The 20,378-nt window shown below is 37.6% G+C and overlaps 1 protein-coding gene across 1 annotated transcript; it reads left to right on the top strand.

The window, feature by feature from the left end:
- Positions 1 to 2,188: 2,188 nt before the first annotated feature.
- Positions 2,189 to 18,534, top strand: LOC306868464 (fibroblast growth factor receptor substrate 2-like). Its single transcript, XM_079414641.1, has 7 exons — positions 2,189 to 2,557; positions 3,967 to 4,074; positions 6,360 to 6,448; positions 6,542 to 6,728; positions 10,969 to 11,127; positions 11,823 to 11,992; positions 15,098 to 18,534. The coding sequence occupies exons 2-7, from the start codon at positions 4,044 to 4,046 to the stop codon at positions 15,977 to 15,979; spliced, it is 1,518 nt and encodes a 505-aa protein (XP_079270767.1). The 5' UTR covers positions 2,189 to 2,557; positions 3,967 to 4,043; the 3' UTR covers positions 15,980 to 18,534.
- The last annotated feature ends 1,844 nt before the right edge of the window (positions 18,535 to 20,378 follow it).

Here is a 20,378-nt window from a genome sequence, read left to right as displayed (position 1 = left end):
TTTAGACTCCCTCTTGAACAGTGAACACACTTTGTGGTCACTTTATACTTTACAATAGTCTGATTTTTTATGTTTAGCTTTAGATTAATTTATTTTAAATGTAAAGAAATACCTCCCTAACTTCAGGTCTCATGTTTTCAAAACGCTCCTGTTCTCAGTAAAGTAAAGTAAAGTAAAGTAAAGTGGTGACGTATTGTCAAGTATGGTGACCCATACTCGAAATTGGTGCTCTGCGTTTAACCCATCCAAGTGCACACACACAGCAGTGAGTAGTGAACAAATGCACACACACACACACACACACACACACACCGTGAACACACACCCGGAGCAGTTCTCAGAAAGATGTTATGAACCCAACTTCACCGATGTTATGGCCACACACACAAACTTGTTTTTATAGGATGACTTTCCATAAGCATAATGATATTTATACTGAATTTATACTTATTATGATTGATAAGCTTTTTTTCTTGTGGGGCCCAATAAAATAGCTCTACAATGTCAATTTAAATGATTTAGGCTACTACCTTTGTGAGGACATTTGCCATCATGTAGGTTAAGCAAGTACACACACACACACACACACACACACACACACATACACACACACACATACACACACACACACACACACACACACATACACACACACACACACACACACATGCATGCTTGTTGTTTGTGAAAAGTGGGGACATCCCATAGGCGTAATGGTTTTTATACGGGACAAACTGTATGTACTATTACCCTACTCCTAAACCTACCCCTCACAGGAGACTGTGCACTTCTACTTTCCCCCAAAACTCACTCAGTATGATTTATAAGCATTTTGAAATATGGGGACATGGGGTAATGTCCTCATAAATCGCCTTCTCCTTGTAATACCTGTCATACCCCTGTCATTAATTTATGTCCTCATTTTTCACTAAAAGTAGGGCTCGCTGCAGTCCACAACATCCAGGGGGTGGAGATGGGTAGGTTTAGGTATATGTAAGGTGAGAGGAGTTGGATCTGGATACAACCACGCCCCCTGGATCTTGTAGGCTGTAGCAAGGCGCTTCTCGCGCGCGCGCACACACACACACACACACACACACACACACACACACGCGCGCACGTACACACACACACACGCACGTACACACACACACACGCACGTACACACACACACACTCACACACACGCACGCACGCACGTACACACACACACACACACACACACACACACACGCACACGCACGCACGCACACACACACGCACGTACACACACACACACGCACGTACACACACACACACGCACGCACGCACGCACGTACACACACACACACTCACACACACGCACGCACGCACGCACGTACACACACACACACGCACGCACACACACACACACAATTTTACTCCATATTCCAACTTTGCCAGCACACTTTGACAATGTATTCTATTCTTTCCTGTTCTTTGTATTTATTTCTTTATTTTAACGCCCTGCAATCAATCTATTTTGTGACATAATTCAATTTTTAAATATCAATAAAATTTATGTTGGATTTTGGGTTTGATGTTTATTAAAACCTTTTTATATCACATTAGTTTTTACCATACCTGGTTTTGAAATAAGCTATTACATATCAGCTTATTCCATATTAGTTGTTTTTAAATATTTAGGTTTAGTGTTTATTAAAAATGATTTATATAATTTTAAATCACAAATTGTGATCACCCCTCAGACGATTTTCCCAAAACCTTTTCTCTCCAGAAACTGTCCTTGTTTACTAAGACATTGTCATTGTGATGTGAAGAAAACAAAGACATGTCACGGTAAATATCATTTATGTATATTTGATTGTGCATAATTTACAGTAGAGCTGTCATTTTGTCAAATTAAGCAAAAACACGTGATTTCCTATAGTGTGTATTTGTTATTTTCAACACATCCTATAACTTAAAAATAGTGAAATGTTTAATTTCAAGATGATAGAATTTCTCTGAAAGTAAAGTTAATCTGTCGAAATTATTTTAAACTGAACTAGTAAGACTGAGAAACTGTCTAGTTAGTAAGAAAGTGTGTTTTAACTGAGTTTATTATCTAAACTGCCCATAGTTGAAGAAACACTGTTGACAGTGATTTCTCTGAAGAGTTTTATTATGTGCGTCATCTGTAGTTTTTACAGACTCCTGCGCAGGACGTAACTCACGTAAAACGACGTACTCACGCGCATGCGCAGAGCCCCCTGGCTAAATGCTAATGCTAGCACACACTGGTTTGCAGTGGCCCTAGATAGCAACAAAATAAGCTAGCAAATACCCTTAACTCCGAATCTACTCTTTTATGCGAACTTCTACTTTACACCATACTGCGCCACGGCGGTCAGTTAAACGTGCTTTATGTAGTTAATGTTTGTTTACGGAGTGAAAGAGGGTAGATTATTTTGGCGCTCGGACCTGTGCTAGTTTAGCTAATGATTCTTACTTTTCAGAAAGTTAAAGTATAAACGTGGGATAATATGTGGAATATTACGCGATGAAAAATACCCATCCTGACTGATTAAAAGCTTATCGTAAGTATTTCCCCCTCATCTATTGACCCGAATATGTGTATCTAGCTAATGTTATCCGCTGTATATGTTAGCTGGGTTATGTTAATCCAGTTGAATTAAAGAGCTAAACAGCTGTGGGAAATAAACAAGACGCTTTATTTGGTCTATTATGATTTGATTTGGATCTGTTCTATTCCGTTTTCACGGTGTCTTTGATAAATGTTTAGATGTCGTGTTGAGTTAAGTTTACTGAACTGGTTTAAATAAACATTATGCTTCTTCACTGTTGAGTTGCTAATATTCAAAAACCTTTGTCCGTCTAATAAAAGTTATGTGTTGCGACCAACATGCAAAAACAAACAGTAAAATATGTTATATATAAAGGACCCCTGTGGCCCCTAATGCCTGAGTGTCAGGGTAAATAAAATATCAGATCATTCGTCCTTTTATGACAAAGAAAAAATATTAGTTCAGGTTGCAAATGGCCATTTGGTGTGACTCCCCAAAACTTGATGTTTATTAATAAAAATACACATTTTAAAACTTTTTTTAAAGTAATGATATATGTGTATGCATTCACATGTGTAAGGTTAAATGGAAATGTTATTTTCTACTTGCTGTTTGAGGCACATTAGTCATTATGAAAACCTTCTTGAAAATGGGATGCCAGTTTTTCTAAACCAAAAAACAAATATATATATCATCATGAATATAATTTTATGCATTTGCTTATCCAAAGTGACTTGCATTGCATTCAAGTTATACGCTTTGACTTGGAATCGAACCCATGACTGTGGCATTACTGTATATATATATATATATATACACACTATACATAAAATGTCCTTTACTGTACAGGGGACATGGTTGTGTTAATTGACTGTTAAACAGGTGATGCCGTTTTATTTTGATGATGCAGTGTCTGGCTCTGTTAAAATGAAAATACACACCAGTTTCTACCATTCATTTTAAATAATCTAAATTAATGACAGTAATTATGCCTGTTTTTAAATTACAGTGTTATGTTTCTCCACATCTTCTCATAGAAGATTAAGATGAATTAAAGGCTGTTAAAATATTTTTATTTAATGTTTTCAATCAGTTGTCGTATCATGGTATGCTTGAGCGTGAGAACAGTATTGCTTTATCAAAATGTTCCAGGAATGTTTAATTTTCCAAACCATTGTAACTTCTTTGGGCCAGAGACTGTTTTCACAAAAAATTACGTTAAGATGAGAAATGTTTGTAGACATCATGTACAGTTGAACTTGAAGCAACATCTTCACGTTGATCGTTGGATTTAACATGTTGGAAAACATAACTGTCACACTGACCAACAAAACCCAACACCTTCATTTGGTGGAGTTTGATGTGGCAGTAAACAGTGCTATTCATCTGAAATGATTCTTATTGTTTTCTCAACATTATAGAATTGCTTCAGGCGCAGCTATCACATCTGTAAACCCTTTCTACATGTAGAGAATGACTTGTTTGCTTTGGCTGGGGAATGAACCAGGGACCCTGGTGGCTGGATCTGGGTAAGAACACTCTTTTCACTTTTTAAAGAGGTCATGTTTTGCATTGCATTTTACATAAAAAAACCATCATTAGTTCGAAATAATTGCCCATTTTCTACCTTGTTTTTGGCCTTCTGATTTAAACATTTCCTTTTAGGATCATATCTCCTTTCAAACTTCAGTGCAAACGCCCACTGCTATGCTTGCATAACATCTTTGAATAGGAAATATGGTTATATGACATGGTTACTCATCCTTGTGTGGTGCAACATTACTGTCAGGTCTAATAGAGCACCAGGGTTGAGCACCAGTTTCAGAAAATATAGTGGTTTTATGGTGTTATATTATTATTATCACAGAAATGATTATTACAGACATGATTTTCTACTCCACACATGCCAGTGACTTGAGAGAATTTACTGTCCATAAATGTTTTTACTGGCTCTGAAGGTGTATTTGCATTATTTCATTAGACAACAGGCCCTATATTCACAACACATTTTAGCTTGCCACTAAGTGTTCTCCTAAATAGCAGTACAAGTTTTTAGTTTTCTCTTAAACCCTGTTCACAAAGCTGCTGAGACCAATTTTTACTAGGGAACAGAGAGAAGTCTTACGCTCAGAGTAAAGGGGGCGGGGTTTACCTTGTTGCTATGGATGATGTCAGCATGCTTATTAACTATGCACACAGTGATTGGCTGATAGACTGTCAGAGATTTACTCATAGAAATATTGTAGAGCGCAATATTATGTGCCATATTCAAATAAAGGTTTAAAAATGCTGGCTCAGTGTCACTAATTAAACAAGTATATGTTCAGCTAACTCTCAGCCTCTTACATGTGTGCTTCTCGTAAACAATTAGTGTATATGCATATAAACAGCCTTTAAATTAACAGAGTAGAAAAATCATGGCTGATAATACTTACAAATGAAAAAGAAAAAAAAAAGGCAACAACATCTGTTACTTCTTACCCGACTGATTATTGAAAACAAGGATATAATCAAAGCAAAATCTGGAGTTGGGATAATGTCCAAAACCAAGAAAAGATGCGTGGGAACATATTGATTGATTGATTCACTTTATCAATCAATCAAATAATGCAAATACACTTTATATGTACAAATAAATGTGCGTGTTCCTAAAATGTTTATATTCAGAGGCAGATTGCCGCCAATAACCGCTATTTTAGGATAGTTTGTGATTAGTTTTAGTGACTTAGGAGTCCTCTTCACTACTCCTAACCTTTCACAGATTTAGGAGCTAGTTTTAGTGCTAAAAGCTTTGCCAAATACTCTTAGAGCAAAAATTACGGATTCTAAATTTGAGGTTTGACGCCCATTATTTTTAAGATTTTCTCCTAAATCGGCGAGTTATGAGCTACTTTTAGCCTTAAGATGGTTTGTGAATACAGGCCCAAGTTTTTACTACTACTTTTCTTTTTTATGTGAGTATTTACACACATTTATGGCTGTTTTAATTTCTTTGCCTTAAAACGTTATACCATGAAGCTTCTATTTTGGCAGAAAACCACAGGGAGATTTTAAAGCTTCTCTTTTGTTTACAGATATAGATTATAAACGATTCACATTATAACTTTGGCAGAAGAGGATGGAGCGTGTTTTGCATTTTCAAATGTGGGCTGTAAGCACCCCAGACTTACAGCTCTTGAAGAGTTCATGTGGAGAAGCTTTTACTGTGAACCGAGACTCTGAAAACACTGGAACAAGTTACTGTAGATAGTCAAATGTACATGATATGATAACCCTCAGTATTCATTACCGATGCAGTCCTAGTTGTCACTGCTTTAATAAAAGTATCTCTTTACAGTACAGTGACCTCTTTGATATCAATGTCTGATGCAAATGTTTGAAAATAGGAAATGAGGGTCTCTAAAGATGAGAGTACATAAAGACCCTCTTGACATTGTCTCTTAAAATATCCCATAATTTAGCCTTTTCATGGTTTGGCATGGTTTGAATAGAATGTGGTACAACCCTCAAAAAACATAACGTAATATTTCTAAAATGAGTATTAAGACTGTGCTGTCAGGTGCTTTCTGGGATGTACATAATGCACACCCCTGCTCTTGGCTATTTAAAAATATGTCCCACCCCAACTTCATGTTTCAATCATAAATGCATCAGCACCAAGAGTAAGGCTGCGCTCATCAAGCCAATCCACAGAAACATGTGAAAGTACCTGCGGATTGTTAACAAGCCAAATATCCTGTTTTCCCGTTTACTGTCAGAATTTGAATCCTGCTTCAGGCCAGTTGTAGTGTTAAATCTTGTCTTTGTGTCCTAGGTATCAAATGGTCTGAAGAAGCCATGGGAAGCTGTTTTAGCTGTCCAGATAAAGAATCGATCCCTGACAATCACCAGAGTAAATTTAAGGTCAGTATTTTTCAGCATGCATGTGTTAGATTGTGATGATCTTGTTTGTGGCGGGCTGAGCTCATTAGGTTTGGATTGGTGTGATGTGTTCAGGTGGTGAACGTGGATGATGACGGGAATGAGCTGGGAGCAGGTATCATGGAGCTGATGGAGGACGAGCTGGTCCTGCGCACACGCAAATGCGATGCTGTCAAGTGGCCTTACCTGTGCCTGCGCCGTTATGGCTACGATTCAAACCTCTTCTCGTTTGAGAGTGGCCGTCGCTGCCAGACAGGTCAAGGTAAAGTTGAAATCTCCATCCCTTACACTCTCGCACATCATACTTGAATTTACACTACAGATTTTTAATGTTTTTAAACAAGTCTCTTCTGCTCACCAAGCCTACATTTATTTGATCCCAAAAACAGCGAAACTTTGAAATATTTTTACTTTTGAAAATAACAGTTTTCTATTTGAATGTATTTTAAAATGTAATTTATTCCTGTGATTTTTAAAGCTGAATTTTAGCATCATTACTCCAGTCACATGATCCTTCAGAAATCTAATATTCTGATTTGCTGCTCAAAAACATTTATTATTATTATTATTATTATGTTGAAAACAGCTGAGTATAATTTTTCAGGTTTCTTTGATAAACAGAAAGTTCAGAAGAACAGCATTTATCTGAAATAGAAATATTTTGTAACATTATAAATGTCTTTATCATCACTTTAAAGCATCCTTGCTAGTAAAAGTAGGGCCTATTAATTTCTATAAGCCCCCCACACACAAAAAAAATACACACACACACAGACACTGTGGAGTCAAGACATTTACAAATATGATTAAAAGATGAATATGAGACAAAACTACAGAATGTCACATTTTATTATTAGCCGTTTCAACACATACATGTTTTACCAAATAAAAAGAACAGCACTTTTAGAGTTCATCCCACTCATTGATGTGATATGTGATATTGATATGTACGCAGCAAAAATTGACGTGTGTGTGTATATATACATATACATACACTGACTCCAAGCTTTTGAATGGTATAGTGTATAATGTTACAAAAGCTTTTTATTTCAGATAAATGCTGATCTTTCCATTCATCAAAGAATCCTGAAAAAAAATTTACTAACCGTTTTAACTGTTTTAAATATTGATAATAATAATAATAAAAATGTTTCTTGAACAGCAAATCAGCATATTTGAATGATTTCTGAAGGATCATGTGACTGGAGTAATGATGCTGAAAATATAGGTTTGATCACAGGAATAAATGACATTTTAAAATATATGCAAATAAAGTTATTTTACAGTAAAAATATTTCACTATTACTGCTTTTGCTGTACTTTGGATCAAATAAATGCAGGTTTGGTGAGCAAAACATTAAAAATCTTACTGTTCAAAAACTTTTGACTGGTACATAATTACAAATTTATAAGAAATGCATTTTGAGAGACTTGGGAATAATTGGTACTAGACTATTCGGTAATGCGATATAACATGATAATGAATATGCACGATATTGTTTTCGTGGGCACTTCAAAATACCGTGAATAGTTATTTATTACAAATTATTCCGATTTCTTTTTATGCATTTTAAGAATACTTTTCCCATCAACTGGTCTCAGTGCACAACATCGCTGTAAGCTGCGTCTCTGATGTAAACGAGCCCAACACTGATGAGACGCGCTGGATGAAAGCACTCTCTGACAGCAGGTGGCGCTGATGGAACAGCAGAAATGCAGCCGTTTCCCCGGAAACCCAGTCAAATAAAGGAGCTGCACTACTTTCTGAAACTTATTTAAATGATTTAAACAAAATGTTTTGTATATTTATAGGGGTGTGCACAAATAGTCGAACATTCGGTCTGTAATTATTATCCGAACAATAAAAACACTATTCGAATTTAACTATGTTTGCTGGCCTTAAATGCAGGGAATCCATGATAAATCCTAAGCAGTTGTAACTACATGCACTGGGTGGCGCTGTGGAGCATGTTAAGTTGATAGTGTTTGATCACAGAACGTCGTCATCTGCTTCGCGAAGTTTGGATTTACTTTGATCTAAATGACCTTACTAAATGATCTGAAAAAATGTAATAACTTCTGATCAAATGAATTAGTGAAACTGATTTATCATACTATCACCACCACAATGAGAAATCATGAAATCCAAACACCGTCGACTGAGGAAAGACAGCTGTCTATCACTGCATTCACGACTGCAGGTGAGTGCAGCTGTACTCGACTGAGCCGAGAAAAGAGTTTATCTTCAGACATATATAAAGTTTTCTTGAGGGAGAGTGGTTTAACACAAAGTGCTAAGAAACTGTCAGCGCACGTATCTTTATCAGCGCGTTCTTACTGTTATCAGACTGAGGAAAAAACTTTCACCCGAGCATGTGGATATTATTGTTTCTCTCAGAATTAATACGTGAAACGATTTAAACACAATAAATATAGGCTGACTCGAGTAAATGTAGCCTACATTCTGTCCTGTAATTGGAACAGTCTGCTTGATCTTGAATGCTTTTTTTTTTATGTAGTTGTTGTTGTTGTTGTTGTTGTTTACACGTTTTCAGCCAAAATAAAACCTTGCGATATAACGTAACATTGTTGTAGAACATTGTTGAGTAACGGCTAATTATAAGCTTGTTCAGAAATCGTGAAAAAAACTTAAAAATAACGTCTTTCTCGTTAAACCTCATTTAAATAAACGAATATTCATTTGTTTATGAGGCCGAATATTCGAAAGCAAAATCTTTGGAAAATGCCCATTCCTAATTATTTATTGTTCGGTCACACTTTACATGCAGGCTCTATTAGGTAACAGTAGTTAATTCATTAGCTCAAAATCAAAAGTTACTACTGTGTTATTTAATGAACCCGAGCTAATATGAACTAACAAAGATTAATAACTTCTGTAGCAAATGTAGTTATTGCTCACTGTTAATTTTAACGCATTAACTAAGGTTAACTAATGACATCTTATTGAAAAGTGCTCCCTTTTGGTCTTTATAATTCTTTTGCACTTTAATCTGTGAAAGTTTTTACTTAATGCAGTTTTTGTGTATCGCTTTATTGTATTTAAATGTTCAGTTCTTTTTTTTTTTGCAAGAAAAAAAGCTATTAAATCTGTTATACCTTTTTTTTTTTTTGCAACTAAATTTCAATATCGTGATCATACCGTATACCGTGATAAAAGCATTAGTAATTAATCGCAGCATGAAAATTTCCGTCACATGCCTAATTGGTACAGACATTTACAGCAATGTGAAGGCTTCCCAAATAAGGTCTGATCACCAGCTCTTTGAACAGTTATTAATGTAAACTGTTAACATTTGAACCCATGCTTTCAAAAGGATGAGCTCAAGAGAGTTTGCATGCTTGATCAGGTAAGTCCGGCTTGATGTGCTCCAAACAATTAGATTCAACACCGTAGCCTCTTGCTGGATTAGCAAACATTTGCTTCCCTGATAAGAATCCGAGTTATGCTACATGTGTTGTGTTGTGTGTGTTTGTTTGTCCATCATTAGGTTTACTAGTAGGGTTGGACGATATGACCTAAAATCATTCATTGAACATTTTACCTCGATTAGCCTACGATTAATGATCTATTTTATTTATTTATTCATTTGCCCCTAATAGTTTGTACTGTAAATATACTCCGCTATTAAAGGTGGGATATTTTTTTTCAAATGAAAGAGTGCGTTTCTTATCATTGTGATTTTAAAATGATTGAAGGAAACAGACTATTTATGGTTATTTGCTGAATATTTCAAACAATTGAAATCAAAGCACACATTACTTGAAATGAAGACATCTTATGAAAAAAGCCATATTTCAGTTTTATTGTAAAAAGCAAGTTTTCTAAAAAAAAAAAAAAAAAAAAGATAATTAGCTTTTTTTGCAAAAAGGAAAAAAGAATATTGCCATGTCAAAAGTAGAAAATAATCAGCATCGATTGCAAACAAAATATATTTTAAAAATGGTCATGTAGAAAATAACCTGTATCTCTTGTAAATGAATATTATTTTATAGCGGGGCACTATCTCAGTGATCTTGTCCTGCCGCTCTAAATTAGTGCTGATAAACGATTAATTGCAATTAATCGCATCCAAAATAAGTTTTTGTTTACATAATATATGCGTGTGTACTGTGTATATTTATTATGTACATATAAATACACACACATGCAGCATATATTTAGAAAATATTTACATGTATATATTTATATTCATATAATTTATATTATATATAAATATATTTAATATATAAACATATTTTTCTTAAAAATATACGTGCATGTGTGTGTATTTATGAAAATGACGTCGATTAGAGGTTCTGAATTTTGGTTTCGATTTCTCTTTGATGAATCGTCCAGCCCTGTTAACTAGAATTTTGTTTTATAGTTATTGTTTTGATTATTATTTGCCACCATTTGCAATAGTTAGTGTCCACTTTTGGTCGTTTCATCTATTAGAGCAGAGCAAGTGTTTTTTTTGACCATTTGTGTTGACGTTTTGCAGGGATATTTGCCTTCAAGTGTTCACGTGCTGAGGAGATCTTCAACATGCTGCAGGACATCATGCATAATAACAGCATCAGCGTAGTAGAGGAGCCGGTGTTTGAGCCCACCCTCGCACAAACTGAACCAGAGCTTCCCCTCACACCGCACACGCCAACCAGTACGTCTGCATAAGAGCTGTGATGGAGTGCAGCTCCACCAAATAAATACAGATAACATCATCTCATTATGTTGCCAAGATATTGAAAAGTAGCCATGTGTTTGTTTTAGTTTTTTTTGAGCTAACCTCTTCTGTAAGTTACAGGTGTATCTCATGAAATGTCTGGGACAGCTGTAGATCGTATTCCCAGCTCCAAAAATATAAACAAAGAGTACATTTTATTTATCTTAAACTAAATGAAGCCAATTCATAAGACCATTGGACTTTTTTTTTATTTTTTATATATATTGCAACATTCCAGTTCTCATTCATGTAAAAATGTAAATGTCTCAAGAAACAGCTAAAAGCACATCTCTTCCATCTTCATTTGACCCTCTAACTCTAGCACTCTATTCTAATTCTATTTTATCTATTTGCCGCCTTTTTATTTATAAAAACAAACACTTGAACCTGTAACACTTGCGCACTCTATTCTATTTCTAAGATAACTAGTTTTCTTTTTATTTAAAAGACCTTCTAACACTAGCGTTCCCTATTCTTTTTTCTATTCTATCTACTTGTTTTCTTTTTATTTATTAAATTTAAAAAACTTTGCGTAGGCTAACTGAGACTTGTCACAGCACTTTGATTTATGGTGATTTAAATGCATAATCATTGTAGAACAGTACTGAGAATCATCTTTTTTTTTGCTTCAGCTCCTGGAAACATCCTCCCTACCTTACCAAATGGCAGCTTACGGTATCCCTCGTTGGGGGATGCGTCCTCTCACCCCTCTAGTCGGCATCCGTCGGTCGGGAGCACGTGCCTCCCATCACTGGGCGAGGAGTCCACGCACCCGCTGCTAGCTGCAGAAGAGGCTGTGAGGGTAAGTGGGAAGTTGTCTCAAACCCCTTTCACAATCATGGAGATTAAAGGTGCACTAAGCGATTTTTGCCAAACGATGTTGATATTTGAAAGCACCAAAACAAACAAGCCTATACCCCAACAGGACCTCACCGCTGTTTTGAAATCTCCGACCCACATGTACATACACAACCCTGGCATAACAATGATCGCGAAAACAAGCGAAGATGACACACAAGCATATTCAAACAAAAGCCAACACAGATAAGTTGTGTGAAACGATGCAAAATCAACGTTACTCGCCTATCAAGAAGAAACAATGCAACCTTCCTGCTCCTAGAGTTCTCTCCACCGCTGGAAAGTCCTACATCTTGCCTAATCGTAACCCTTCTTTTTAATGTTTTGTTCCTCCGATATTTTCCTCTTTTTTTTGTCTATTAGGGCTGTTCAATAATTGGAAATGAAATCGAGATTAGGCAGAAGCTGCGATTGTCATGCGTATCTTTCAGTGAAGCACGGTTCTGTGATCAGTAATAAATGTTCATATTGTCATATTGTAAACACACGACTACAACAATATATGGTTTATCTGAGTTTGTCTTTTTATAATTTTCATTATAATAAAGTAATGTCATATAATAATGCAATGTTAATCGACATAGCCTTTGTAACTGCTTATGAAATATGTCTTATTCTGTGTAAGAAGCCACATCATCTCACAGAAGGATTTATTTCCAACACTCGACTGACGTTATGAAGTGAGTTTGGACTTAAAACATGTTATTAAATGTGGTATTTTCACATGCTTTCAGGTGGAGCGGCATGAACTACACAGAGCAGCATTTACGTACGATTATATCTGTGAATTAATTAATTTATTTATTTTTGCGTAGCTTGCCAGTGAACTACGGCTCTGTGTAGTAAATGCTGCTCCATCTGAAAGCACATGATGGAGATTTACTACTAATCACAGAACCGGCTTTACTGACTAGATGTGCATGACTGTCGCATTCGATTAATCGTGCAGCCCTACTTCTATCTATAGTCGATCTGCTAATATCCGTCTGCACACTGAAACTGAGTCTCTTCTCTATCATTACAAGACATGCCCCTTTTTGCTGATTGACTGCAAGTGTGTTTTGGGACTCGGTCCGACATTGCGGTCAAAGGCATTTTTCAAAAATTACTTGGTGCACCTTTAAGGTGGCTTTCACACATTTCTGCAGTGAGTACAAATGTTCCCATCACCTCGCTCCACATTGGTCTGGTTTCAGACTCAAGTCCTGAATCCTGATGCATTTCCATTCATCTCTCGTTCACAGGAACCTCACAGTTCCAGTGCAGTCACTGTACTCTAGTATCATTTTCATGTGAACCGTTTTCTGTTTATGATTACTGTTAGTGTGAAAGCCGGCCACCACAAGCTGATGGTTATCATTACTGTTCCTGAAATTCTATATAGGAGCATCCCTAAAAATAAGAACGATTAATCGACTAGTTGTCCATTATTTCAATGATTAATCAGTAACTTTGATTATTCAGCTTTTGCAATTAGTTAAAATATTGAGTTATACATATTCTAACAAATAAATAAAGCTTTTGAATATTATGTATTTACAATTAGGCCTATTGTACAATTAATTTATTCAAATAAATATATTTGGCACACAAAATGAGATGACAGACAGAGAAACTCTCTCATTCACTATTTAATTAGCTATATGAAAAAGTAACTGACACATGTTTAATACTGTAAAGCTGCTTGATTTGAGGCTATCTATTGTATAAAGTACTATATAAATAAACGTGACGTGACTAGACTTTACTGGATTACCGAACTGCAGAGCTCATGCAAACATTCACATCGCTGTAATCAGATGCGTTCTTAACTGCTGCTTTCTCACCGCTGTCAGTTTTTGTTGTTTATTTCGTTATCGAGAGGAAAGCGCATAGCATATTTTCATATTCATCCAAACGCATCTCAGCAGCTTCAGGTTCAGCTGCATTCGCTCTGAAGCGCCGTCTTCTCTTGAATTGCATCCAGGAGAGCTGAATTAGTCTTGCTACAGCACCACTCTGGTCAAACTGCGTTACTGCAGGCTCTTACATTAGGTCAGATAAAAGCAAACAATTACTTGACAACTAAATATATATTGGCAATTTTTTTATTGTCGATAATGTCAACTAATCGTTTCAGCTCTATATCTGACCCTGGACCATAAAACCAGTCATAAGGGTACATTTTTTTGAAATTGATATTTATTTATCATCTGAAAGCTGAATAAGCTTTCCATTGATTTTTGGTTTGTTAGGATAGGACAATATTTGGCTTTAAAGTTGCCCAAATGAAGTTCTTAGCAATGCATATTACTAATCAGAAATTAAGTTTTGATATATTTATGGTAGGAAATTTACTCAATTTGTGTTGTTCAAAACGTTTTGGTAAAATTGCGATACTTTTGATCCAAAAATTCTGATCCCAGCAGAAGGGTGGATTTGAGGAACAAAAATGTAATATAACTTTAAAAAAGGTTAAAAAAATACAATATTTGTAACATGTAATATATCCCCAAACAGCTGTCAATATCAAACAAAAATATTATATTTAATATAAAGTTGATTTTTTTTTTTTTCTTTCCAATCACTGATCGTAAACTACATTGGCACAATCATCAGAGATGGACCAATCAGAAGTAGTACAAAACTAGAATGCAAAACATTGGCATTCCCCCCCCCCATCTCTGTCTTTTCCCCCCCCATCACCATGTCCCTTTAGGGGCTCCGTAGAGCACTAGTAATCCGGATTTGGAAATCTGAAAAAGTGTATATCTGGATATAAAGGTGATCCAATCCAATTTTGCTTTGAAAAACTGGCACAAAAGTAAGATATGGTTACCTGATCCTCATTACCAATATATGGTATTTCCAAATTACAAGATTACACTTTTTAAACAACTGGCCCCTAATGATATTTGGCGTAAAAGAAAAAAAAACGATAATTTTGACCCATACGATGTATTGTTGGCTATTGCTGCAAATATACCAACGCTACTTATGACTGCTTTTGTGCTCCAGGGTCACACATGTAAGTGTAATAGTCACCAAAGCATGTCTTATGTCTCCTCAGGGGCACACATACGTGAACACCACGGGTCTGCTGGAGCAGCACAGCCCAAGCGTTCTAGAAGTTCCTGCAGAACTGAATGTCTCTTTATCTGACGGAGAGGAAGCCGCTCCTCAAGAGGCCCCTGATCCCGGTCCTCGAGTGCAGCTGGAACCCGAAGGCGCTCGCTTTGTGTTGGGCCCCACTCCAGTGCAGAGACAGAGAGAGGCCAGCAGCGGGAGCAGCTCGGCCCAGAACTCAAACGGGAGTGTGGTTTCACACCCAGACGCAAGTGACAGCGCTAGATCCGAGGAAACCTCTCCTAGCGCTCCGGAGAGCTTCACTGTCTCTCGCCGCCTCGCTCCTCTCACTCCCGACACCAACGTCAACAACTCGGCCCAGCGGAGAACGGCTCTGCTGGACTACGAGAACCTCCCCGCCCTGCCGCCTCTGAGAGAGCACCCCAAGGGCGGCTCTGAAGACGAGGACGGGGAAGAGGCTGTCAACGGTTTCCACAGCCATCGGCAGCACAGCCCTGACCCCACTCACTACTACATCAACACCGAGAACGTGACCGCGCCCCTCAGCGCTAACAAGCTGGAGTCGGCCCGCTGGCGGGATCGCTCCGCGCCGACCTTCTTCAACTTCGACTTCCGCCGGCCCTGTTTGGAGTCACACAGACTGAACTACATTGAGGTGGAGACCGAGACCGAGAACTCCAGCAACCCTCAGACCCCAAAGACACCCACTTCACCGCTTCCCCAGACGCCCACGCGCAGGACAGAGCTGTACGCAATCATCGATGTGGAGCGCACGGCTGCCATGTCCAGCCTGCAGAAAGCACTGCCCCGTTACGACGGTACCTCTAGGAAAACCCGCCATAACAGTGTTGATCTGCCCATGTGAACACTCCTCAAACTTCACCAGTTCATTCCAAAGGCAGGTGGACTTGGTATTAGGGATGCAAAGGGGTGGAAACTTTCCAAAACTCCATGGAAGATTCCAATAAAGAGTTTCCAAAATTTCTGGAATGTTTCTGAAACTTACTGGACATTTTTCCACCTTTTTGCAACCCTACGTTGATATTAGGGCCGGGGAAATGAATGATGCATCGCGAATCGAGAAATCGATTTCCCAAATGCTTTCTCGAGTCGATTCTGAACTTAGTTTTGAACAGCAGATGCTTTAGAAACAGCCAAATCCTTACGAATTACAAGGATGTTCACAGTGGGCTGTGTTTACATTACTCTTGTGTCATAAAAGCATTCTGAGCCGAGGCTCTTCTTGATGAGCGGATAAAAACTAGAGTAGAGCACCATCTGCTGTTAAAATCTAAGCTCAGGATCGATTCCAGAGAGAATCGAGACTCATTCGGAAGATCTATTCTGCATCGATTCATCGTCGCAGCCCTGCTTGATATCACAGAAGTGGTTTTGTTTGTAACGCTCGTAGTGATTTCATGTAGTTAAAAGAGTGTCGCTCTGTCTCATGTTGGCTTGAGAAAATTAACAGAGGCGCTCGCCATATACCTTCATTTTATTCCTATGGTAATATACTACTACTTTTCTTACACTCGTTTTTCAGTGCCTGTTTATTTTTGTTTTATTATGTTAATAACAAGGTTGGACAACATCCCACAGGTCCATTCCGTACGGTACGAATCAGTATTACTGATCATGTTTTTGCCTTTATTTACCCTTTATCAAGTGACTAAGTTGTTTAAAACCTGTATCTAAAGATAACTTCACACACTACATTTAGAATTTTTGGCTTCATATAGTAGATTTCAATACGTGGCACAATAAAAGTCTATTTTGTTTCATTGAGGTGTTTAGTAGCACTATGCATGCACTATGACCCTTTTGCCCTGCCATAAACATGCTTTTCATACTCTGATATTATCTGGGTACTGTTTAAGATGGGACTGCATTTCCATCTTGTGTCCGATGTGTCTCTAGTGTCATCAGATGGAGATCCTATTACAGTTCTCCACAAAAAAAAGGAAAACCACTTGAATATTGTATCAGAGGTTCTGTTAATCAAAGAAGTGTAATTTCATCAAATGTCCCTTAATGAGTGATTACAGCATGATCGCAGTTAATCTAGTCCATTTAGGGTTTTCTAAAAAGAGTAACTGATATGGGTAGCCAGTGTATAAAATTGGGTTCATAAGATTGGCGTTTGGGACCACTATGTGCTGCATTTTAAACCACCTGAAGCTTGTTTATGGATATTGTTGGATATCCTGCTGGTAATGTATTACAGTAATCTAGTCTTGAAGCCATGGATGTATGAACTTTTATGTTTGAGATTAAACATACAGCTTGCAGGTTTTTATAGACATACCCACAGTCAAAAAGCAAGTTTTAAAGCTCCCGCAAAAATAGTGTGCGATGGATTGTGTTACCATTTACTGGTAAGTGCATCTGCCAAAATGCTTAAAGGTTTTTGAGTTTTTCTATAAGCAAGCAGTGTAAACAAGTTTTTTTTTTTTTTTTTTTGAATAATGTCATAAAAGCATCATACAGAAGTCTTTGGATTGCTGCATTACAGTTCCAACTTAAATTGTTGATTTCATAGCAATACAAAGAGGAAAAAGAGAAAGAAACTCAGGTAATGTCTGTTTATTCTGAAATTGCTCATAATGTCTATGGAAAGCACTTTCTCATTTGCACACAGAAAGGCACCGCTCATCACTACTGAACATTGACGGTGGACTGTTTGTTCTGTTTTGCAAAGCAGAATTAATTTAACTATTCACTGGTTCAGGGTCAGTTATTCCATGCTTTTGCCAGCATGTGCAGCTGAATATTTTTTTTCTACCTTTTTTGTGAGCTACTTTGGTTTTAACCAATCATGAAATTATATATATAAAAAAAAATCTGAACATTTCACGCATCTCAAATTTCGGACTGAAAACATGTTCATTTTAATGTCATGGAATTGTCTGATCCCTCAAACGTTGTCACCCTGTCTGGTTGGATTACTCACTCAGCACTGCATCAGAAGGGAATAGTGTCTGATCTCACCTGTTCTTCTGCTGCATGGAGGGGTGGAGGAAGAGGCACGCATGATAAATCTCTGTGGGGACACAGACAGGTCAGTCACATAAACACTTCAAAGCATGAGAATGTTGGACAGATTGGAAATAAATGAAATTGACGATTGCAAGTCAGAAGTTATTTTAAAAGTAATGCATTACAATTTTGCATTACTCTCTGAAAAGAGTAGACTAATTGCATGTTACTTTTTATGGAAAGTAATTTGTTACATTACTTTTTTCATCTGAGCATGCTTGTTTGTATTTAATGTAAAAAGTTCCATTTCTGGCAAAAGTAAAAGACCTTTCACATCAAAAGTGAAATAAGCCCCTGCTGAAGTGTAAATTCACTTCTGTACAGTAGAGAACAAACCTTTCAGCTGCGCTGCTCTTCTGGACTGAAGAACGTTCAGCACTCAGCAAAAAAAAAAAAAACATAAAATCAACACACGTTTGTCTGAAGTCATTTTTGCTTGTTAGTGTGGTTGCGTTGGGTCACTGATGCTCAGCATCCAAGACACTGTTTGATAAAATGGGATTAAATGCATAAAGGATATTTGTGTTTAAAATTCTGAGTTTACGTTCCACTGTTTTATTCAATTTGAGGAATACTGAATCCGTTTTTGTCCATGTGAGATTTTTCGGTGTTTGTGAGGAGGTTTTGAATTTCTGTCCATAATACAGTGTCATTGCACAAGCTGAGTTATATGAGCTTAGTGAGGCAGGGACACCGCAAAACAGATGGCCTCTTCAGCAGATTTGGATTGTAACTAATAAAAAAAGTGTTTTTATTGAACACTTATAACTACAAACTGAGCCTCAATAAAGAACAGCCACTAGAGAGTCATCCCTGAAGAGCTTCCGCCTGCGGGCAGGTGAGTATTTTATGGTTTAGACTAGAACTCCTCACCAGGAATAATCTTAAAATGAAAACGAGAAACAATATGCAAATGAGTGGCATAAGAGCTTTAGGATTGGTTGGAGAAAGGAGTGAAATTGAATCAAAAGAAAGCCATGCGAGTCAATAACCATATATAATAAAGTATTTTAATTCCCATGAAATGATAAATAGCAATAAAAACCACATTACTGTTCAAGGTTAAATGACCAGGTTCTCTTGTGAAGTCAAACAAACAACTAAAAAGAAAGCACTTTCATGTAATCCTTTTTTAATCTTGTTTAACTACTGATTTGATTTCATTTATAAACACTTAAAGGAACTAAAGTTGGCCCAGTTTAAAAATCTGTGCGTTTTCATTGTTTAAAGCATTTAAGTAAATGCAAATTTGACATTGAAGGTCACATGGTGCAACTAACACAAGCGCTGTGTTGCACTGACTGCATAATATGCTCCTGCCACTCTGTTCAAATCTGAACATTGTTACTGCATTCTTAGTCTATATTTTGGAATAAATGTAAAAATGCTTAAAACACCAACTTCTTGATTCTAGAGAGTTTTGTGATTTCTGTTTTGTTGCAACTCTTGTATCATACTGTATATGGGAAGTTGTGGCCTAATGGTTAGAGAGTTAGACTCGTGATCCAAAGGTTGCGGGTTCGAGTCTCGGGCCGGCAGGGATTGTAGGTGGGGGGAGTGAATGTCCAGCGCTCTCTCCACCCTCAATACCACGACTGAGGTGCCCTTGAGCAAGCCACCGAACCCCCAACTGCTCCCCGGGCGCCGCAGCATAAATGCTGCCCACTGCTCCGGGTGTATGTTCACGGTGTGTGTGTGTGTGTGTGTGTGTGTGTGTTCGTTCGTGTGTTCACTGCTGTGTGTGTGTGTGTGTGTGTGTGTGTGTGTTCGTGTTCGTGTTCACTGCTGTGTGTGTGTGTGTGTGTGTGTGTGTGTGTGTGTGTGTGTTCACTGCTGTGTGTGTGTTCACTGCTGTGTGTGTGTGTGTGTTCTCTGCTGTGTGTGTGTTCTCTGCTGTGTGTGTGTTCACTGCTGTGTGTGTGTGTGTTCACTGCTGTGTGTGTGTGTGTGTGTGTGTGTGTGTTCACTGCTGTGTGTGTGTGTGTGTGTGTGTGTGTTCACTGCTGTGTGTGTGTGTGTGTGTGTTCACTGCTGTGTGTGTGTGTGTGTGTGTGTTCACTGCTGTGTGTGTGTGTGTGTGTGTGTGTGTGTGTGTGTGTGTGTTCACTGCTGTGTGTGTGTGTGTGTGTGTGTGTGTGTGTTCACTGCTGTGTGTGTGTGTGTGTGTGTGTGTGTGTGTGTTCACTGCTGTGTGTGTGTGTGTGTGTGTGTGTGTGTGTGTGTTCACT

Source organism: Barbus barbus (assembly GCF_936440315.1).
Source record: "Barbus barbus genome assembly, chromosome: 50".
Taxonomy (NCBI): Eukaryota; Metazoa; Chordata; class Actinopteri; order Cypriniformes; family Cyprinidae; genus Barbus; species Barbus barbus.
The sequence above is the reverse complement of the archived record's forward strand: the minus strand, read 5'-3'. Positions and strand labels throughout refer to the sequence as shown.

Excerpts from the sequence above, each read along its gene's own strand:
- LOC306868464 (XM_079414641.1), top strand. The coding sequence starts at position 4,044 with ATGAACCAGGGACCCTGGTGGCTGGATCTGG. Across the intron at positions 4,075-6,359 it reads ACCCTGGTGGCTGGATCTGG|GTATCAAATGGTCTGAAGAA; the intron begins GTAAGAACACTC and ends TTTGTGTCCTAG. Across the intron at positions 6,729-10,968 it reads TCGCTGCCAGACAGGTCAAG|GGATATTTGCCTTCAAGTGT; the intron begins GTAAAGTTGAAA and ends GACGTTTTGCAG.